Here is a 23,589-nt window from a genome sequence, read left to right on the forward strand (position 1 = left end):
ACAAGGCATTATTTTCTAATAGATGCAAGTAATGTGGATAGAAGCAATATAACCCACTACAACAGCCAGATATAAAGAAAATATAATAGCTAAGTGCATTGAAATATATCCCACAAATATAATACAAGAAACTCTCTTCATCGAAAGCAAGTTAATAAGGTGTGACAGGCACCTGTAAATGCTCTAACCATGCTAATTTATCTCTGATTAACTAAAATTCTCTAATTACATTTTCAGTTAACCCTTCGAGGATCAATAAAGAGCCATGAACAAGTCCCAAATGTCCAATGACGTAAGCTTATGGTGCCGTCTGTATGCTTACAAAACATGCCACTTTTTCAACTCTTTTTTGTCGAGCAATTGCTGTCACCCTGTGGGGAAGTAGGAAATTTTTTACTAGTGCCATTGACCTTCGGTTTACATTCCAATGTTTACGTTTGATGCGCTTGCAAAAGCTGGTGTTGATGTAGTTTCTAATCTCACAAAGGGTAGATGCTACGTCGCTTACTAATGACATAAATGCTATTTCGGCTGTTTGCAGGTGGGTACTGGTATATACAAACAATGCTTCTCCACACAAACGACGCTACCGTGCCTGCACATCTTCTTTCTTGGTATGTCCTTTCTTTTCTAAACCTGTGAAATATATTTTGTTGAAGTGATCATACAGTAGACTCTCGTTAAACGGAACCTAAAGGAACCAAGAAAATATGTTCCGTTAAACAGGAGTTCATTTCCTGACGTATAAATAGGGGTCCACAATTCAAGTACGAAAACAATCATATTAGAGGTAGTTGGCCCATTTAAGCAGCAATTTCGCTGAAGGAATTTTCATTTACTTAGAGTATACTGAACATATATTTTATTAATAACATAAGTTTCTTTCTCATTTTTATTTATACTATTCATGAATAAGCAGTCCATCGTCAATTGGCCAATAAAAATATTTTTTTCCTAAATAGGTCATTTTGAAGATTTTAAATATGCAATAAAAATAACTCACCCTGGAGGGGTCGCATTTGACAAAAAAAAAGAAATCGACTCTCAATGGGTTAATCACCTCATGGCACATATTGCAACTGATGAATTGCAGCAATGAATCCGCAAGGGGAATACACGGAATTTTCAGGTTGACACCGTTTTCAATATATCAGTTTTTTGAAGTATCGAATGAAATACATTGTCATGCCAGTTTTGAAAATCTGGGAGAACTGGTGCTTCTTGCTCTTCTTTGGAACTTGAAGCTTACGCAGGGTTTGTACAGAACATCGGACTAAATATTGAAAAACAATTCAGGGGCTTAAAGCACCCTGAAGGCCAAAATTGAAGGAGAGGAAAAATAAACATTATTCATGCATTTTATAGGAATTTTTATGAATCCTCAAATCTCTTTCATCTTAGCTGTAATTCCTGTCTCTACAGCCACTACCTCAGTCTCCCTTTTTCCGGATGTCCTTCAAAAGCTGTCTGCATCAGCTAGTAGAGTTATGCCATTTTTTTTACTATCGCATTGCCGCGATTCTACATCCTCATGGCGTTGTTGCACTCCCTCGTCATCATGACTGGATGCTGGAACGTACCCTGGTACTACTTTCAGATTATATATCTCCCATTCAGCTCAATCGCGATGCAGGCTACCCTTTCACCGATTCTGTAGAATTAATTAATGTCGCCGGTTACATATTCCTGAATTAAAAATACCACACATACTCTCTCCTCTCGGGGAGCCGTCAGCTACACACAGAACATGGCCATCAGTCAGCACTGTGTGTACACGGCTCCCCTATTTTACTAATCTTCCTAAGGCCAATGATATCCCAGTACATGGTAATTCTCTAAAGAGCTCAGTTATTCTAGCTGCACTTGGGAGGGTTCATGTGTAGAACACTGCCAGACGCAGTTTCAAGTGGTGGCCTGTCCGGATCCAGTGATTCTTAGCACTCTCTGCTATAGCATTACACAAGACTGACCACAGCCATGGTCGGATGCTTCACAGCCACTGGGGACTGAGGGCCAGGGTTTAACTGTAAGCATCACGCATGTCATGGCTGCCAAATACTGCACCAGGGAGGCCAATTCCTATTCTGGTGAGGGAGTGTGTCCATGCAGCACAGTGAGCCTTCCTACTTAGCACTGGTGTAGCTCTACTGGCTATGCTTGCCCATTTCAGGTATCACTTCAAACCTGCAACAACGCTCACACAATTTGGCTAGCTGGCATAGCACTGCATAAAAAGTGCAAGAAATGTCCTGTAGAGTGACAAACATGGATGCCAGCAAAAAAAACAAAAAAGATAGTTATTGTGGTTAGAGCTCCCGCTCGCTCCATTTGTCCGCTGACTGCTCTGCTCCTTGCTCTTGATTCCATAAAAGCTTACCATACATACACCGTTAAATGCATACTATCAAATGGTGGAGGTGCTGGGTAGTTGCTTTGCACAACTGTGTACTGTTTTGCTTGAGCACAACTAAGAGATCCCACATGCTATGAGTTAAAATAAAACACAAAACAATGCAGCTAATGAGATGCACGCAACTACGTCTCCGCACATTAATGAAGCTAGAATTCAGGGTGAAAACAGCTGAAGAACATCTTCGTCAGATTGAACACAGCATGAAGCTCCTTTTAGCAACAAGTGAATAGCGTTGACAAAAGAAGCAGGAAATCAAATTTGATCATATATGACATATCTCAACTAAAGCAGGCTAGTTGCTAGACAAGTCTAGGAACGGAAGGGTCATGCCAACTAATAAAAGATACACTTAGTATCAGAGGTTGGAGATTTGAAATACTAGTTTGTCTTGAATCAAGAGGAGTTTAAAAATCAAGGCCATTCAAAGGGCTGGAGAGCGATAAACCTAAATGTAATAAAAATTGCTACAAACTTAAACTTTCTACCACTTTTGTTCGTGATGACTTTTCACTAAGAATTCCAAATGCATAAAAAGGAACAAATTTTGTGTCAGCTGCAGGACTAACCAGAATGGTGTCAAAAAAATTCATATGTGTTTGACAAGATTAAAGTTTCACCAGTTTGATGAATATTACATGCTAGCCTAACAAACTTACGAAGAGGCCACAAAGCTCATTCATCTGCTACAGATGCAGTCAGACATAGATTGGATTGGACTACAGCAATATTTAATGTCGGCAAGGATACCTTATTACTGTTTCATATTCAAATCTAACACACACCATTCTTTCAAAACTTATTTCAGACAACAACGTTAGAACTGTATAACTAAAGTAGATGTTTAGTTAAGGAACGGTTGGATATTGATATTGAAATTTTTTTTTATATTGTTGGCTGCATATCGAAATACGGTTGAATACTGATATATGATATTGAAATAGGAATGAATGAGAGAGCTTTTTTAGTGCAAAAAACGACACCACAAGAAAGAAGACAGAACTTTCAGTGTCGTTTTTTGCGCTAAAAAAGCACTATGGATTCTCACCAACTAGCCCGCCAACACATTCTGTTGAGGAATGAATGATATTGAAATATTTTTTTCTGTGACATTTGAAAGTGAAATATGCTTTTTAACTGTACTGTTTCTAGCCTTTCCTTTAAAATATTTGTTGTGTCCCAACCAATTATATGTCAGTTATACACACCACTTAAAGTAATATGAAAAACTGTTCAATTGCTATAATTTATCTGGGAACAAAATAAGATACATTTTTTCTCAGCTTGCCTTAATTTGGATTTCATGAGGTCCTCTACATTGTCAGTGATGGTGTTATAGCGCAGTACCGTAAAATCCTAAGTAAGCGCCCCCCTGCAGTAAAAGAAAACCGGACAAGATTTAGAGGGGGGAGCCCTTACTCGGTCGCGAACAAAAATTCAAGATGGCGGCGGAATAGCCTCTAGGAAGAATGCACACCTGTGCTTCTAATCAAATACTTTATTGAATACTGACGGGTTTACTGCTTTTACTGAACCGAAGAGAATCCTTGTGTGAAATTTCATGTGTCATGACAAGAGGAAAAGACGTCCTTCAACTGTTCCGACAATTTGTGGCAATTCAGAATGCAACCCCGAGGCATTACATTCGTAAAAGTACTAAGAAATTGTGCACTATCTAAAGACTCTCACCATTGGGTTTCTAGGAACGTCTGCTGCAGGATTCTGTAGTGGGAAACAGCTTGGGAAAAAAATGGCGGTAGGGGAGGGGAGGGGTACTTGCTCGGTCATTGGCGCATATTTCAAATCTCCTGAAAATGGCCAGGGGGCACTTACTCGAGTAGGGGCGCTTGCTCGGGATATTACGGTAAGTTCAGCAATTCTGACACTTGTATTGCTTGCTATATTTCTCAGACCTTTCCTCCCTGTTTAATTTGTCACTTCAGTTTTACTCATTATTCATTATTACAAATCTTTTATTTCCAAATGCCTTTCCAGACAACAGTGCCGCTTGAGTTGTCTGTATTTTATGCGACTGAATTTTTCGTTTTGCTGTGCACTATCATGCAGGCTTGCATAGAGTTCAACTGCTGCCACAGCCTATCTTTAGAATAGAACAGCAGACATACGCATGTGTACCAGGGGGGGGGGCGGTGGCCATGGCCTCCCCAGTAGGCCAGGGTAAGGACGTTGGGTAAACTTTATTTGTTTTGCAAGCAGCATATGCAGGCACAAGAAAGCTTTTAAAAATATGTCACCGAAGTCCTTTGTTTGGAAAGGTGCTTAGTCTCTCTTTGGTCACGGGGTTGCCAGACTTTCCTTGATTACGGGGCAAAGGGGGGGCAACCGATGCATGTATGTATGCATGCATGAGAGAAGATAACGTACAGCCGCATATTTTTTTAAATCTGAACGCGCGAGTGTAGACCGCAGAGTCGACAAGCACCGGTTCCCGGCGTCCCAATGTCCGGTTCTTGGAACAGCCTAGCAGAGGACAGCTGCACAGGTTCATCGTGCGCATGCGTGTATTCTCGTTCATTTTGCTGCTGCGCTCCGTTGAACGGCACTTATTGACTGGGTGGTCGGTGCTTGCATGTTCAGGTTAAAAAAATGGGCGGCTGTACATGTGCATGTATGGCTAACAAGGCAAGGCGGGCCAGGTCTCTTCCTAAGTTCTGGTGGAGGAGCCCCCACGAGCCCCACTCCCAATTTTAAGCCCTGTGCGCTGATGATCCCCACTGCAACAGCCCCACTTCGAACATGGCCGAACGAAGATGACACAACACAACACAGTATGTCTCCTGCATTCTCTACGCTTGTTCCAATGTGGTTCCTCGAGGAACACTCACGTGGAACTTGTAGCAGCCTCTGCGATGTAGTAGCCTAGTGTCGAGGCGCGTCGCATACTTGTGGTACACTGCCCACTGGATGCCCCCACCCAGGAGTATGATGAATAGAAGGATGGGTGGACCCACAGTGTCGAGGAAGCACTGGGAGAGACCCTCGCGGGTCCACACATCGCTCAGGGTCACGTTTGGAGGACAGTAACGCATCTCGTCGGCCTTGTTGCCTGCCGCTTCAAAAGGGCGCGTCCTGCATGGAAGCATAATACAAGATATTTGCTGTAGTGCAAACGGTAGATGCAAAACACACACCACTTGCATTAAATTTCTATGAACCAATTTACTTTCTGTCTGTGTTTCATGTTTATTTTTTTCTATTTGTTTCTTCCTGTCTTCATCTCCTATTTGTAGTCCTTCTTCGCGAAAGAGTTGGCAGGCGTTATGCCCCACTCAGTGGCGGTTGTCAACCTTCCCCCTCTCTATGTTCTCTTTGTATATTTGGGCAGGTTTACATATTAAATAATAATAAAATAATTTAACCATCGGCAACTGGGCAGGAAACTGACTGATAAGAGTGGAGGTGTTCAGTAGATGAAGCTGCAGCCTAAGGAAGCTGGGTGATATTTAGATGGAAATTAATATGGTGAATATTGACCAGGATCTTGCACCAGTTTTAAGAATGAACAAACATTATTACCGCACGTGGGTGGTCTATGCTAGAGCTTGCTAATGAGTGGGGGACACATGCATGGCCGTGTCTTGACCCATCATGTGTGGCAAGAATGTTCATTCATTTTTAGAATCTGTGCAAGGTTCCAGCCATGGTCAGAGGCTTGAACAAGGAAATTAGATTTGACAGTCAATCTATAGCACATATATGCATAATTTTATGTTCAAGAGAAAAACAATTCGAGTTTTACGTACCAAAACCACAGTACAATTATGAGGCGCTCCAGGTTCATTTTGATCAACTGAAGTTTTTTTTACTTGTACCTCAACCTAAGTACAGAGGTGTTAGGTATTTTGCATTTCACCCCTATCGAAATGCAGTCAGGGCTTGTACTTTGTATAGCAATGGCTTCTGTGATGCTAATGCCTTTTTGTGCTTTTGATACTTGGTTTGGTCAGCGTGATGGTTTGTTCACAATATCAATACAACAGACCGTGAACAGTAGATGATAAAACTAGCAAAGAATCTAGCATCACTATAGAATACCAGCCCAGGAATCAAATCTGCATAGGTTTTCTATTTGTGAATACACAAGACGATTTGAATCCTGCAGATATGCAGGGTCCATGGAATGACGTAGATGACAACACTCTGCAGCCACCTATTTTAAGTTTTACAGCAACGTACAAGTTTGTAGTTGGTCATGGTGTGTTGTGTAGAGGATACTACAGATGACGTAGATCGTAGTGATTGTCAGTTTTTTTCATTTTGGCATGATTAAAGGGCCATGGATGGTAGTGATTTCACACTCATAGACAAGTATTAACATTTACATTTTTCAGTACCATTGCTAGTAATTACAAATATGGTCATGTGCAGGATCATCACCACGCCATTCTATGGTCACTGCATTATGAAGGCCTCACCCAATTATCTCCCTATCTTGCGCAAGCAGATTCCATTTTATGCCCGCAAACTTTTCAATTTTGTCACTCAGTCCAACTCGGTGCCGACCTCGCCTTCTTTCCCCTTCCCTTGGTATCCCTTTCTCGCTCATTATGCGGCCGGCCGAAGTCCCTTTCTTTCCCTTATTGTCAAACTATAATATCAGCTACCCCTGTTTGCTGTCTGATCCATACTGCTGTCTTTCGATCTCTTTATGTTATGTCTGTCATTTTCCATTCCATTGCACGCTGTGTGATCCTTAAAGGACCCCTCACCAGCCTCTGAAAATACAAAAAACGAGCGCAATATTCTCTCCTGGGCGTTTGTCGTTTTTCTGGCACACTTCGTGACGCAGAACAGTGATTCCCGTGACGTCTATACAGTACGTACTCTCGATTGGTCCATGTACGCGAAATATCAGATGTGAACTGTCTCCTGCACTGCTTTGCCATGCAGCTGCCTATCCGTTCTTCCTTGCCGTGCATTACCATCGTGCGCAGTCAACTGATCTTACTTCATTTTCTGTGTTTACGACTGCGCAAACGGAGATAACAGCGTGTAGCTGACAAGCGCAAAATCTTGATAAGCTCTACACTTAGTGCTCACATGGTACACGTGCTTTTAAGAAATAAGTGGCGAGGGGGGAGATATGGCCTGTAGGAAGGGTAGTAAAGGCGAGGAGGAAACCACACCCTTATCTTTGAACGTGGGGTGGCGAGTTTCTTTGCAATCCTCCCAAGTTTCATCCTCAGATGTGAAAACTGGCAGTATGCATTATCTGAAATGCCTACCATATGCGCTACAGCGCATCCCTATTCAGTGAATTTCCTTTTCACAAGCAGGCTTCCCCTGTTAGTGACTGACCTAGGGCACACATAATATTGTACAGACTCCAAAGGTTGATTGTCAATGGCGAACTCTTCATCAGGCATAGATTTACCATTTTCCTGGTGGGACACGGACAGCAGCTAAACAAACCACAGAGTGTTTGAACTAGCTCTGAAAGGTACAAGCTTATCACATGGATTTCATGTAGGTTATAATGCAAAGAATTAGCAGGTTTTGCTCATTTCTTAGCTGTACTCTAAGCTGTCTTTGGCCCAGTGGACCTGCTGCTTGTAAAAATCTCTACTGTTACCAAATGCTCAACGCCAAAATAAAAAGGGCGAATCTCGTCATGATCAAATCAATGAGAAGATTAACACGCGGGTCACACCTCCTGAATTGTAAACACAGCACAATTAACGCATGTACATCTTTTCGGTTACAGGCCTGTTAATGCCTCCATATGCTGAGTATATAGTACACTTTCTGGACACGGAGCGTAGAAATTATAAACGTGCTAACTATGATCAATTACGCACCATCAATGATCAAATCGTGCACTACAAGCGCATTTTCGTTCGCGACTTCATTGGTGCTTCCGTTCGAAATCAACATGCAGGTCAAGAATCGAGTACATATAATAAATGTGGCAACGAAAACGAATTTTTTCAACCCATACGCACGTGTAAATACCGGCACGCACGCACACACAGAAGAGAAACTAACGAAAGGGGGAGTGGGTGCGATGATGACTCAGTAGAGTTTCATCACGGCGATGCAAGATTTTATTCTGCAGAAGTCTGCATATGTTAGATTGTTCGCTGCGGATGTACTACATATATAGGAGACATACACAACATTTGTATTTTTTTTTTCTCGGCGGCACTCCGTTGAGCTCCACTGCGCAGACATGCAGGTGTTATCTGCGGCCGGATGCGCACACGGCGTGGCGAACCACCGCTGTCCCATCGAGGTAGGGGCATAGTAAACAGAAATAGTACATTGCACTGAGACTACAGGCTTGTTTATTTTGCATAAAAGGATGCACGTGACACACAGCACAATAATATATATGTGCACGAGACGCGAGTTAAATCACTCAGCGAGCAATTCTTAGTGGCTAGAACTAAGAGAAACAAAACGACAGCCACGCTTTCCGATACGATCCTACAAAAGAACGCATGAAAGTGGAAATGAAACATTGCTGGACCCAACTCGCATTTCGTGAAGGCGTACAAAGCACGTTTTTGATCACGAGGCGCCGCATGCCCAGCGCGAGATGCAACAAGTTTCGGAACGATCACTACTTACCGGCGATTCACGTGACTCCCGCAAAAGAGCTTTACCGAGTAGCCTCTCTAGTTTGTTAACTGAGCGTTGTCATAGGATCATGTATTGTTTACCGACAAACACGCGCGCATCGCCAAATCGTGATTGCGGCTCGCTCCGGCGGTCCCAGCTGATCGACAGTCGACGCCAGCGACACACGCCCGGTAAAATAACGGCGGGTTTCTTTTATTGCCCTAAGGCCAGCCCTATTCTACCGTCTCAAAATGAAGGCAACCGCTGATTTTGGTAGTCGAGAGTCGCTGGCAAATTAAATCTCCACTGCCGGTCACGGATCGCCGTCTTCGCGTGCCCTGGAGCGTCGGGTGCTTTTAGTCAGGTAAGCAGCGTGTTTTGCCGCGATCCCTGTCGCCTCGGAGGGAAAAGCGAAGGCACAGTGTCCGGCCAAGAATCGAATCGCATCCTTTGCATCGTAGCGTGATGTGAACGTGCTCGATCACCTGGGTGGTGCGGCGGTGTGTTACAAAGGTTTCTCTTGCGGGAATAGTGCGCTTCATTCCGCGGAAGTGAAATGTGATTGATTCGAAGCTTCGTTGGGTGTTCGGGCCCACTAGCAGGGACCATCGTACGAGTCTACCCACCGTGTACCGAGCCAACCCCGTGCGCAGCAGTACGTTGAGAAACGGGCGTGACGTTGTAAAAATAGAGTTATGCGGCGATTCTTTTCGTTAGCGTGACACACCGGACGTACTCCTCGAGTCGATATCCTCTCGGCTAACCATCTACCCTGTGACAATGCGATTCCCGACTAGTCCGCATCCAGCCCGCGGTCTTTCTCCATTTCTTCGAATACACGCTCTGATACCTCTGCTGCTTCGACAAGACATTGCAAGTCATCGGCAGTGCGCTCGACTTTTTCCAAGGCATGGGGGTAGAGATTTGTTTCACCAACAGCCGCCTACGGTGCACTCCGGCCGCATAATATCGACTTGCATGCGTAACTGAAAGCACCGCAGTTCTTGCTTTTTTTTTTTCAACGCTCGGTAACCATTCTCTCAGCTGACCCACGCCTTGTGCACATGTCCCACCGCTATAGCTTCACTGCAGTGCTCTACTGCAACATGTTTATCATGCAAGGGCAGTCCGATTCGCTACATTAACGAGTCGTGACATTTGGTCTACGGGCCACCGGTTGTAGACCGGTTTTATTGGCTTGAGCAGGGAAACCTCCATTTGGGCCCCAGCTTACCAGGTCAGATATTATTTTAACCCTATCTGATTTCATTTTTCTGGCTCTTATATTTAGCAGAAGAGTCAAGTCTGCAATAATGCAATGATGTGCTGATGAGCTGTGCATCGTGTGTATTAGATCATTATCGTGTGTATTAGATCATTAGACCATTCATTCAGTATAGGAATGATCGGCTTATAAAGATTATCACTGGAAGGAAATCATTAAAAATATAGCAAGTGCTACCTCTAAAATGCCACGTTATCAGAGTAATGTTAATCACTTGTGCAAATGTTTTCTTTCTTTTTCATATATTGTATAGCTGTGATGCTTTACGGTAACTGTATCAGTATAGTATACGTGTCTCGTGTGCTTTACTATGCAGCCATACTGTTCTTAAAGGGCGTGAGGTTTCTAGCCGCATTTGTGCGTCTTTTTTGCCTTCATCCACCTCCGTTTACCACTCTTTTGTATGTGTGTCTGTGTAAGTGGAAATCAGTAGATCAAATAAAAATGGTTTCTCTTTGTAATGCAGCAATATTCTTACCCTCTTGTCGCTGTTTAAAAGGCTCGTGAAATTCCAGATACATCACTGAAATTCGGCTTGTCGTGAACATGTACGTGTTTTGCCTTCGCATACTGTAATTCATATTCTCTCGAAATAGTAGAAAGTTGCATGCTCTTTACAGGCGTCCTTTCAGGAATGTAAAGTGCGCTTTTTATTTCTAAACTATCCAGACACGAAATCACGAACATGCCTGTTTAAATGTGGGAATGCCACAACTTGGCAACACATTAGTTCTCACAATCTGGGCTTTCCAAATTGAATTCCAGGATACTCACTTTCAGTGGCAGTTTCAGTTATACACAACTCATAAGCTGCAAACGCCATAGGGGTTCCTGTTCAGCAGCCGTTTCCCATTTAGCAGACATTTCCAGGTCACAAACAGCAGCTTACAAATACTACTGGAAAGAGCAGCCGTGTTCAATTGCAGGTTTACCTTGGTACAATCACAGTTTATTTGAATATCACAAATGGCACAAAGTTCGACAAAGCAATGTCCAAAATGCCCCAATGACTGGATGATATGCACTTCTGAGTTGTGAGAACACTTTTCGGTCATGGGAATGGGCACTTGCAGTTAAAAATTGCAAAATAACCTTTACAAATCTTGTTCTTTCATGATCCCAGAGGACACCTACGTACTTGAAGACATACTCACTGTAGCATGCTATTCATGCTGGTTACGTAAGTAAGCAAATTGAGCTTAAAGTCTTAGCAAAGCGCTTAAGATTAAATGGTGACAACATTCTTCAATGTGTATCTTAATACACTATTGTTGGCAGCTTTCTCGCTAGAAGGAAGGGAGAGTCACGTGTATACTGACTAGCTTTGCAGTGTGTGATGCGAGCATGTCGTAGTGGAACTGGCGAGTAGTCTTGTCCCCATGTCAGGAGCTCAAACTAGGTTGTACCTGAGTGTAAAGAAACTATCATTCAATCACCAGATAATATTCATGCAGAACAGGGTTGATGACATTTTGACAGAATGACAGCCAGACTAAACGCACCCGCCATGATTGTCTTTTTTTTTTCCGGTCACACCTGTGACACTGATTCGTAAAGCATGTGCACAGGAGGAAGCGATACAGTCACTTTGTTCCCCTCCTCACAGAAAGACGTTCTGGTGTAGATAAGTAGTTTAATCATCACGAGTTTACACGGCTTATCACATGATGGATTTGACTTCATGTCAAAGAAGTGACAGGACGTAGTTATGAGAGCTGCATTTGTGCCAAGGTCCAACTGATTTCAATCTCACATGCACTCACACATGAATAATTAAAAAAGAAGAAAACGCCATCCACTATAAATAGCATATTGTGGAATACAGCTCCATTATGTTGGCTGACACTCGTAGTATAAATCCATTGTTGTTGTCCCGAGCACATCTGTTTATGCACGTTGGAGTCGGTGAATGAAAATTACTTTGTCTCTAAGTGTTGCAAACATTCTACACTGTGAAGTCACGTTTAACTCTCCTGCCTGCTGCTAGAACTGTCCGGTTGATCTGTTTGTTGTGCTTTGTTATGGCAGGTGGCCAGCAGCATGTCTCTCAAGCCCAAGCGCATTGACTTTGAGTGCACCTGGGAGCAATTGAGAGACACTGTCGCGGGCGTCATCACCCTGGGCAAGGTTCCGAGGCCGGTGTGGAACGACCGCTTCTCATATCCTTTCACGGCTGTACTAGTGAGAAGACAGGCAAAGTGCTACGTGATTGCATGTCTAATCACAGATTTGTGATAAAAGGCTGCTGTTATTTAGATAAAGGCTACCTTAAAGGGGTTATGAATCAAACAGTGCACACAAACGACTAGGACACTGAACGGGAACACACGGCAGCGCCGTTCTGTGTCCTGGTTGTTTACGTGCGCTGTTTGATTTGTAATGCTGCACCAACAAACAAGCCCAAACTCGCGATACTTAAAGGCATCCAGGACCACCCCTCGTGGTTGGTGAAAAAACACGTACGAAGAAAAGAAGGTGCTGCTGTGAACAGCTTAGCCAAATTTTGCATTCGTGCGTGGCAAGGAGAGTTCACAAGTGGAACGCAAAGTTTCCACTTTCTCGAGCGTCCTCTCTTCACACAGAGGCCCGTACACTCTTTGGAGGGCCGTCATACAACAGGTTGCTGCAGTTGGTCGATAGCTGACATAAACCAAAAGCAGCATTTGGATAAGGTGTGCTTCTTGCCACGGGGGCCTGCTACGTCCTAGGTTCTATGCTCTATAGTGTACTAAAATTAATCAGTAGCAGCACTTGTGCGCACAAAGAGTAACATTGGGAGAGCGTGATAGAGTTTCATGATGCACGTTCAAGGCCACGAAAGCGTGTGATGTAGCTTCTTTCCCTCTTGTCATTCACCCCTGTGTCCCAGCTTGCCTGTCAGGATGAAATAAAAGAGAAAGCACTTAAAGCATGCGACAAATTCCTGTCGAAAAATTAGAAAAGGTTTTGCGGTGTGAGGCAATAAACTCCAATACTGTGGTCAATCAGGGCCCCTTTAAGTGAGCAGTACTTCTATGTTGTCATAATCCTATGTTGAGATGTGCCTGACTACGATGTTTCACAATGGCCAGTTGCCAGGGCCTACTTATATCCATTGAACTTATTGTGCCTTGCCCCGCCACGGTGGTCTAGTGGTTATGGCGCTCGACTGCTGACCCGAAGGTCGCGGGATCGAATCCCGGCTGCATTTTCGACGGAAGCGAAAATGTTTGAGGCCCGTGTACTTAGATTTAGGTGCACGTTAAAGAACCCCAGGTGGTCGAAATTTCCGGAGCCCTCCACTACAGCGTCTCTCATAATCATATGGTGGTTTTGGGACGTTAAACCCCAGATATTATTATTACTATTATTGTGCCTAAAAGCTATGGTGGCATTAAAACTTGCTGCACCCACTAGACAGCTTTTTTGTACTGTAATCGGTCATGTTTGTTGTGGTGTAGCTTATTGGTGGCTGAATTCTAAAACGTGGAGCAGTGGTAGTTGTTTTGAAGTCTCTGAAGCACATGGTTCATTCTAAAAGAGATGAAAAATTTGTGAACACGGGACGTCACTCGAACCGACGTTTCCATAAGTGGACTTGTCTTCTTCAAGGCTGCAACTGCTTTCCTTAGCGCATGTATGTATATGCTTCGCACCCTCTTGGATATGCCAGCATGGCTGGTATATCCAACCAAAAATGCCCTAACTTCTTTGAGTGCAAAGTGAGCACACCAGCCATCTCCTTAGTGTTTCTTTAATACATACCACCAGAGGCTTAGCTTTTCCATTTCCCTGGAAGGGGTGACCCACTAAGCAATGCTTGGTGCACATGGAGCCACAGTAGCTGTGTGTTGAGTGAAGCACACGTAATAAATCCATGTTCTGATAAAAACATGGAGTTCATTTGCACATGGTTCATTCCAGCAGCATGCTGCGTGTCTACAATCCATACGGTTGGTAATTAGTGATGTTAAGATTCTCGGGGGGCGGGGGGGGGGGGCTGTGGGGGAACCTCCTGTAACTGACACGTCTGCATGCCACCACCACCTGTTGTGGTCCTTGACAGACTGATGCACGGACGTGTATGCACTGTGCGTCGCCTTCCCCGAACCTTTGGGAGACCGTCTTTATCTGGAGACCAAGAAGTTTCTGAACGCCCATGTCCAGCACCTGTACGAGGTGAGTTGTATGTGTGATTGTTTTGTCATTTCGTGAAAGTGGCATTGCTCGAAGCCGCATGCTCTTGGGACCATTGGACACATGCCATGATTGTCAGGGCAATCAAAAAGTTTTTGAGAACTGATCAAAGTCTTTTTATATTTCTTGGCCAGCTTACCCAATCAGCCAAACATGTTCACATGACATTACCAAGTCGTCTGGCTGCACTGTTGTTTCTTATTAGTCAGTTGACTGCTTAACGGTTCCTGACAACCTCGGCTTTTCACACACAATTGCCACTTTTTGGCTTATGACAAATTGAATTCATTAAAGGGTGTTTTCTAGGCTCGTGCGAATATTTGAGCACTTCGAATATTCGAACGAATATTACAGTATTCGAATTCGCTTCGAAACGAATTTAAATTCTAGGAAATTTCGAAGTATTCGAACTGAACGAATAAACATATATGAATCGCATATAACCCCGTGTAAAGGTGGTTTCACTGCAGTGGAGGTGTGCTACACTGTGAATACACCTTTCCAGGAGAAATCCGCACTGCCGAGAAACCCCACTTCAAGTTTAAATGAACATACAGTAAAACCTCGTTAATTCGAAGTTACTGGGACTGTAAAAAATCTAATTAAGCGGGTTTTCACATTAACCAAACATACAAAAAGCGGGATGCACTGAACTTTGAACTACTGGAAGTAATCAGAGGTGGCCGTTTGCTGTTCCTGCTACTTTGTGGCTACAAGGGTTATGCCTTCCAGCAATACATGGCCCCAATTTTGCCGCTAAACCGGGCAAACGGCAGGCCTCGCTGCTGAAAAAAAAGAAAGAAACAGGAAAAAGAAATGATCTCGTGGTCAACTGAAATGCGCGCCTGCAGAAAAGACGTGCTTCTCTGCAACACAGTCGTGACACGCGGGCAGCAAGTCACCTGCTCCTCGCAGTCTCAGCGCGTCATGATGCGACCATTCGCCCATTCTTTCAGGTAAAATAAAGAATTTAATCATGACCAGTGTGACGGAATTCGCTATATGTTCTGGGTGGAAAAGATGATCATTGAAGTTTTCTAACTGGGTTTTCGAAGTAGGGGGGGGGCGTTGCAGGCAAGTATTCTGCCAGCAGTGCAAGTACGCAAATTGCCGGAACAACCGCCATTCGGAGGTTCGCATACATCGCGAATTCCGTCAGACCGCCCTTTATTAATTTCTCTATTTTCCCAGAAAGAATGGGTAAATCATGACGCGCTGACGTTGAGAGGACCATGCGTCATGCTGCCCGCATGTCACCGCTGTGTTGCAGTGAAGGATGTGTTTTCCGCAGGCGCGCATTTTAGCTGATTATGAGACCGCCTTTTGTTTAGTTTCCTCTTGCGCTGGCAGCAGCGAGGCTGGAATGCTTCACTTGTCACTCATTAGTATCGCCACATTGCATTGCCTTGTGGCTTCTAAGGGCCATCGTTTCTGCGGATTTGTGGCTAAATCGGGATCGGGGAATTGGCGCATAGCACCCAAAGTTTTCGAATTAACCGGGCTGGTACTGACCGCCACTTCAAATTATCCACTCAAATTTACATTGCGAAATACGGGGCCAAAGAAATCCTTCTGATTATGCGGGATTTCGAAATAACAAAGTTCGAAATACAGTGAAACCTCGGTGATACGAGGGAATCTCACGGGACCACCAAAAATGTTCGTATCAGCAGAGAGCATGGAAAATTAGCATGCGACAAAAGAAAGCTGGCGTACATTTTCATTTATTGTTTTTCAGGGCCGCAGCAACGTCCGCAAGAACCCTGAATGATTGTCAGTTAAGTTCTTAGATGTCGGCAATCATACCAGCACTCATAAATATATGGCCCGTACGCGCGTATTTATTTAATGAACCTGGTGTGTTGTGACCCGCGACAGTAGTAGCCCCTTTAAAATTTTAGTATGTTTTTTTTTGCATGACATCGGAGTACTGCAGCAAAAGTAACGAGAGAAGCGCTTTGACGCGATGGATCAAGGCCACAAAATTACAGAACCACGGTCTTGTGTTATGATTTTGTTATCGCGGAAGTGTTGGTGATGTTTTGGGGATATTTACGGCCATGCCCGCACAAGTGCGACCTCAACGGTCGCGCATGTTGACATTGTGAGGCGTGACACCTTCGCAAAGACCGTCCTGGTCTTCTTTCGGTCCCCGTCCACCTTTCATAGGATGTCTGATGCACGAGGCATGCACGTGTAAACACAGTACAACGACAGGAGCCCGCGTCGACGCGTTAGAAAAAGAAGCATGACGCTAATATCCTCTGTAATCTAAACGTGAAGGCACACGGAGGCACTTAAGAGTTTCAAAGATTCGCGCACACAGTCTCGGAGGCCGTGACGCGTCTCTGAAGGTTTATTCTGACCGTAAGAAAAGTGTTTTTCTGACACCGGGATTCTGACAATTTGGCGGTGCAGCGTGCATGCCCACACTTGCGTTCCCGCGCTCGCACATGCTTGGCGCACCTTCCGGGACAGTGCGGACAGCACCTCTTCGTACCTGTTCGGTAGCATACGTTCGTATCAAACGTCACTGGGTGAAAATTCGTTCGCAACAACCGTACTTCATTGCATTGCAGGCTAATGGGCCTTGGCCGGGACCAACGAAAAATTCGTATCACCCCGAAATTCGTATGAGCTGTGACCGTATCACCGAGGTTTCACTGTAATGAGTTTTTACTGTATTACCCTCACATCGATTCATCATTTTTTAAGTTTAAAAGCTTGTTATACCTGCTTATATGCTCTAAGTATAGTAAATTTTAAAACCTAACATATTTTACAGGTTATCACTTGCATTCTACCAAAAGTCAAATCCTCCTATTACTCAAAGTTGCTTCCACTTCCCTTTGAACCAAAAAGAATGACGTATGCGTATGCCTTGTTTCAACTTTAAAAATATTGCGCTGATTAGTTGGGTCATGAAAAATATGCTAATTTTTCTTTATAATGTGTGATATAAACTATTCGAATTCGCTTCGACCAAATCACTATTCGCTTCAAATTCGCTTCAGACCTAAAATTTACTGTTCGCACAAGCCTAGTGTTTTCCAATTTGGTAGATAAATATATGTGTAAATAAACATTTAAATTTTGCCATACAGTCTTTCAAGAGTCAGTTTTGCATTTTAAACAAGTTACTGAAACATTTCTTGGCAAAGAAATTTAGCTGTTATGGTACCACAAGTTTGGAAAAACGAACCTTTAAGGGCAAGTTTGCAGTCGGTATTTTGCTTTTAGAGGAGTAGGAGCTCTAACCCCACTATATACGTGTTCATGTGCATGTGTCAAGACAACCTAAAGTCAAGAGAGGTCACCAATTCTGTAGTTCTTGGTCATTAAGCCCAACTTGAAAGTCTCGTCACAAATAACTATCAAATAAGGTGTCTGTAATTTCAATACAGTAGCTAAGTGGGCTGTTAGCGCCTGTGTAGTGTGGTATCTTTCGTGTCCTGTTTGTGCACTGTTTTGGAATAACTGTGTGTCTCTAATTATCAGCTTTCACATGGCATTGTGTGCACAAACATTCGTAATGTTTGGGTTGTGCAAAGTCTCGGCAAGATAAAGGTCCGTGAAATGTCTGTGCCCAAGAATGTCACAACTGCTTCCATTCACCTGGGGAGGTTTTTTCTTTAAAAAAAAGCTTGTATGAAAGCAAATATCGCACTCTACTTATGCATAGGTACAATGTTTAAAATCGAAATTCAAAAGAAACATGTGGTGACAGTATGAAGAAGCACTTCAGAAGTAGTACACAGGTCACCTGCTGGGGTGGGGTACCGGAATGACCGCTTTCTATGATAACATCGCTATTGCAATACCTTGCAGTACTCAGTGCCGAACACGTGGTACCAAGCCTCATAAGGGGCCTGGAAAGCTGTCGGCCACATATCTTTTAATACATCTAGTGCAGAGATATGTGAAATACTATCAATATCACCAAAGGGATTTTGTTATTCTGTTATTACCAAAGGTCAATCAAAGTGCTGAAGAACACTGTCCCTAATCAGTTTGGGCATATCACGCTATAGCTGTCAACGTCACAAAAGAGAGGCCAAGCAAGCGCACTTACCCACCTAATTACGCAGTAGATATATTCCACTCTTATAAATTGCTCTTGGTGCATCAGCACTGAAACGATTCATGTGTGTGTCACTGTGCAGCTGGTGGTGTCGGGCGATGACCTGTTGGCAGCTTACTACAAGCACTGGCTCCAGTACAGCCAGGGCATCGACTATCTCAACAAGTTGTACATGTAAGTTTGTTTCTGGTCGCAGGCTTTTATTTCTGTTCTTCCTTTTGACACTGGGCACTCCTTTCTGTCTAGTGCATGTCATATGCCAGTATATTTCCATTTGGTGTTTTCATAAACTTATCTAACGCTGTGAAAGTTACTCAGATAAGTACAGTAACATACGAGAATCACAAATTCTATATAAATGTGCAATTGTCTTTTCATGTGTTTTTTTTCTTTGCTTTTTTTTCTCCTAATAATTAATGGCTTCCTGTGTCTCATGATAAAGTAGCTTATAGGATGTAAGAAAAAATGTATTAACAGATTTGCTGGCAACTTCGCAGCTCGGGGCATGTAAGCTCATAAACAGGCTTCATATTTTAGACATTAGCACCTCTTGTTTGTCTTGTTCTACGTAACTTTTTTTCAGAACAGTTCTACAATGCTACTACAGCAATAGCTTTCTACTCGGGCATCTCGGGTACACGGTGTCTTGGGTGCGGTGTACCCGAGACTTCTGAGTAGCGGAAACCCTAAGAAGACGATGCATGCCTGGAGATGGACAGTGTAACAAAAAGATGAACAACATTAACGATTTGAAACAGTTGGGCTTGGGGATATCAGTTCGAGATAATAATGTGCACATTGAAGATCCAGACAGACAATCAGCCATACAGGCTGATTATGAGATTTGAATTCTGCACTGTGAAGTTTGATGACCAGTGAAGCATCACCTTGTTTTTCTCTTGTGCCTGGCCTTCGTGTCTTCATCGTTCAGCCTGGCTCGTCTCATGCGTTTGGCATTTCTTGTATGTTCTTGTGTAACAAGGTTCCGCTTTTCTCTTCTTCCGCCTTCACAGGGTCGAATGGCGAAATTTTTTATGCTTTTTTAATTTATTCTATACAGTGAACCACCTCACATTTTTAGTGAACATGACGTCTGGTTTTCCCATTTTGAGGCTGTTAGCACCTTGGAAACAAAGTTCAAGAAAAGACCAGCAGGTGGCTAATAACACCCGGGATAAATAACGTGACTTGAGCTTATGCCGCTGGTGTGATTTCTCTGCTTACAGAAGACCCGTGTGAGCGGAGAAATTGACATCATGGGGGTCAACAATGCGACACTGCTTCTCAGGACGGCAGCCGTTAGATCCACAGACTTGTTCGGCTTCATGCAGGTACCTGAACACGCAACACATCAAGAAGCACAAGTTGAGTGAGGCAGACCTGAGTTATGGCTCGGTGGAGCCCACGGAGCAGCTCCTCGAGGTGGGCGAACTGGGCCTCGACCTGTGGCGGAGGAACATGGTGCAGCCCCTGCGAGCATCTCTGCTCACGCTTCTGCTCCAGGCACTCGCACAGGACCGCGAGGGCCGCTGCCCACAGCAGCGCGTCGTCCAGGGGGTCATCCTCTCCTTCGTGCAGGTGGGCATATCGCTCACGCCTTTGCTTCTCACTCACATGCTCTGTGGCCACTATTTCTACCCAAACACCAGTGAGCTAACTGCTTGATGTTCTGTGGGATAGTAGCGTCAAGGAGTTTGCAACAGCACCCAAGTTACATGTGCTGCGTAAACGTAGAGTGTAAGGTTCGTACAACTCTTATGGATAAAGCAGTGGCCCGTTAGCACTGACGTTTCGAGCACAGGGTAGCATTTGCAGATGGTTTGGTTTAATGTCACATTTAAGTGCCTGTCTTTATCCACAGTAAGTCCAAAGCGCATGCTGTCTGAGGTGATGCCGCTCATAAAATGTAGATTTTGCTGCGATGAAAAGGTGGCGCCATCTGTCATAACTGTATTGAGAAGCCTTTTATTTTTTATTATAGTAGCCTTGATTGCTCTTCTCTACCTTGGCATTTGTTTTATTTTTTAATTGTCCACCAGTTGTCTTCTTCATGCAGAATTGGACAAGCCCAACTGTATTTCAGTCTCTTGAAGACTGACTGTTGTAGAACCTCGTTGATGTGTTCCTACTTCGTACGATTTCTATGCACCAGGATTCATGATTGAGGACACAGAAAAATTACCCACTACAGTTACCATTGTTCCTTTTTACCACCACATAGTTTCCTGAAAAGCACATCTTTTGGCACCAACATTAAGGAACTGTGTTAGGGAACCCTCAACTTGGCAGCCCAATATCTTGAAAAAAAAATATTTTCCATAAAGAAGCAATTGCGTTTCATGCCCCGAATGCACATCAGAAAATTTTGTGCGCTGTTTACACTGTGTACTTCCACTTCTTTACAGGCCATTTGAAGTGACACTGAATTTAGACTGATAAATTATTGTTTGAGAACGCTGTTCTTGGTAACACTATAGGTTCTTTAATAGATGAGAGAAAGGTAAAAATAAATCTTCTAATTTTTCACTAAAATTCATCACCTTAACTGTTTCCCTACCGCGGGGAAAGTACACTCAAGCCTCATTATAATGAAGTTACATCTTGCACTTAAATAACTTTGTTATATCCAGAAAATCAATATAAATGTATATCTATAATACTTTATGTATTGCAAGACTATTTTTCATTTACTTTGTTACAACCAATATTTCGTTATATCCGTGTTCGTTACTATATCGAGGTTTCAGTGTAGGTGTTTTTTGAAGGTTACACTAGATCTTTTCTGCTGAAGGAACTACTGCACCAAATATTTTAGGTAATACATAAATGAAAAGCAGAATAAATGAACTTTTCACGCATACAAGTTTCATTAATGAGATGTATGTTATGTGTCAATATAAGTTGCCAGATTCAAGCTTTAGGGAAAAAAATTGAACAAAGTTTGTAAAGACACATTCGCATCTACTAAAAAAAAAAGTGTAACAAATTATGAATTATGAGATATAGAAAATGTACTGCTGTCGAATAGGCACCATCTCTGAAAAATTCAAACTTTTTCATTGAACAGGACTTCTCCGACAAAACTCTTACTGTAAGCGCTACAGTTGAGCGTGTCATGCAGCAAAGCAGTTTCTCTATGTAAAGTATAGCATAACGTATTTTTTGCTGTAAACTCTTGTTTTCTGCTTGGTTTCCTAGTCGCACTTGCATTCCTTACAGTTCGTATAAGCTTCCATCCTGGTGGGCTGGTGCTGAAACGTAAATCGAGATGGCCCGAATCAGGAAGTGAAGCGGACTGCTGTTCCAGCGGGTTTGCGTTGTTGTTGCTCTCAGAGTCAAAGTCCAGCCAAAAAGCAGCATCTTCAGACTCACTGCTGCTTGTTAAATTGATAAAATCGGCCGCAAACGCACCGGAATGCCGATATCTGCGATCTTTCAAAGTGTGTGTGCGCCGCATTTGGTGGTGGCCATTTTCGCTTTCCACTTAGACAATCGTGCAACATTGGAGCACGTTAAAAAATCAAGGCCACGCGGGAAAAAAACAAAGTACTATGTGAAGAAAACTATAGTTTTTCTTCTCTATGACGGGTGGCGCAGTGTGTTCGTGAACGGCGCGCAATATCTCGAAAGCGGCAATTGAAACCATCCATAGCAGGCTATCGATGCCCTATGGGCGCAGTAGGGATTTCAGTCTTTCTTTCGCATTTTTGGCCATATTGGCACAACAGAATTACCTATGCCTGCTACGTTAAGTCTCTGGATCTCTGAGAACACAATGTAATTCATATTTACCAATGAATTATGTAGCCTCCAGTAGACATTGTCAAAATCCTGCAGTAAGACTTTGATTTGGACGAGTTGTTACTACATGCTTAGCTGGAGAAAAACAGCGCAAAAAAGGACGAGGACATCCAGTGTACTGTGTTCCTGTGTCCTCGTCCTTTTTTGTGCTGTTTTACCCCAGCAAAATCCTGCGTCCCGATGAATTGGTGCTGGAACCTCAAGGCGGCGTCTCCACCTGTATTTGCTTTTTACGTATTCTCCGTCTTACCAAACGTCTTCTCAGGGCAAACGTAGTGTTTTTTTTTTTGGTATTGTTAAAGGGTAATTTACTACTAAGAGATAAAATGTTTGAGTGTTTGAAGCAGAATTCAAGTGCTTCTGTGCTGAGTGGATGGCAGAGGGCAGTCACAAGATGACACCCTCTGGACAAATTTGGAGGGCATCATTTGATTGTTTGTCGATCCTTCATATGTGGCATGGATTGTTGTCTGAAGTGCTTGTCAAAATTTTAAAGTTACGGGGAATTCCCAACGACATGCGTGGCACCGTAGAAGATATGGTCTACAGACATGCTTGAAAAACAAATATAGGCAGCAGTGGCAGTGACAGAGAAGATCAGTAGCCAAATGATGAATGAATTAATAACACTATTATTGAAAGAATAGCATTAACCTTTGTACTGGTGAGCGGGCAGAGAGTGTTACGACGGATTTCATACTGAGTCAAGGAAACAACTAGACCAAGAAGGTTCAGTGCCGTGTAAGGGCAGAATCATGTCGAAATTGTGAAAGGAAACTGAAACCCTTACACTAGTCCGTGAAGCATATTGCTGCCTAACGTTACAGCTTCCTCACAGTACTCGCCCACCCATGTCACCTGGAAACACTGGTGTGTACACATTTTTTTACCCTTCCACTACAGTCGAATTCCTTAACAACGAAGTCTAAAGGATAATTCTGCGACTCAACGGCTGCAATATAGAGACCAACCTGAAGACTATGTGCCGGAGCCTGTGTTGCAATAGTCATCAGCGAATGGCAGGAAAACCAAAGCCCTTCATTCATTCTCTCTTTACTTCATTGCATTTAAAGGGACACTAAAGAGAAAAGCGATTTTTCATGCATTAGTAAATAACAATGTAGGGATGGGTGAGTTGTAATTTGAGGTTCAAAGCAAATCCAAAGCGAATAGTGATTTGGTCGAATAATTTCGAATCAAATAGTTCAAATATTAATTACCGCATATTATTAAGAAAAAGGAGCATTTTTGTCA

General features: G+C 43.3%; 2 protein-coding genes across 2 annotated transcripts in view; one reads left to right on the forward strand and one right to left on the reverse strand.

The window, feature by feature from the left end:
• Positions 1–9,171, reverse strand: part of LOC119386733 (ATP-binding cassette sub-family B member 6-like) — a 71,562-nt gene extending 62,391 nt beyond the window's left edge. Inside the window, 2 exon segments of the mRNA XM_049413230.1 lie at positions 5,257–5,500; positions 9,002–9,171. Coding sequence (XP_049269187.1) covers positions 5,257–5,460 — 204 coding nt within the window. The 5' untranslated portion in view covers positions 5,461–5,500; positions 9,002–9,171.
• Positions 9,172–9,199: 28 nt separating this feature from the next.
• Positions 9,200–23,589, forward strand: part of LOC119386734 (cullin-2) — a 61,349-nt gene continuing 46,959 nt past the window's right edge. The window contains exons 1-5 of the mRNA XM_049413231.1: positions 9,200–9,356; positions 12,306–12,435; positions 14,332–14,435; positions 18,617–18,708; positions 19,866–20,112. Coding sequence (XP_049269188.1) covers positions 12,318–12,435; positions 14,332–14,435; positions 18,617–18,708; positions 19,866–20,112 — 561 coding nt within the window. The 5' untranslated portion in view covers positions 9,200–9,356; positions 12,306–12,317. The remainder of the gene's footprint in view (positions 9,357–12,305; positions 12,436–14,331; positions 14,436–18,616; positions 18,709–19,865; positions 20,113–23,589) is intronic.

This window comes from Rhipicephalus sanguineus, chromosome 3 (genome assembly GCF_013339695.2).
Source record: "Rhipicephalus sanguineus isolate Rsan-2018 chromosome 3, BIME_Rsan_1.4, whole genome shotgun sequence".
Lineage (NCBI taxonomy): Eukaryota > Metazoa > Arthropoda > Arachnida > Ixodida > Ixodidae > Rhipicephalus > Rhipicephalus sanguineus.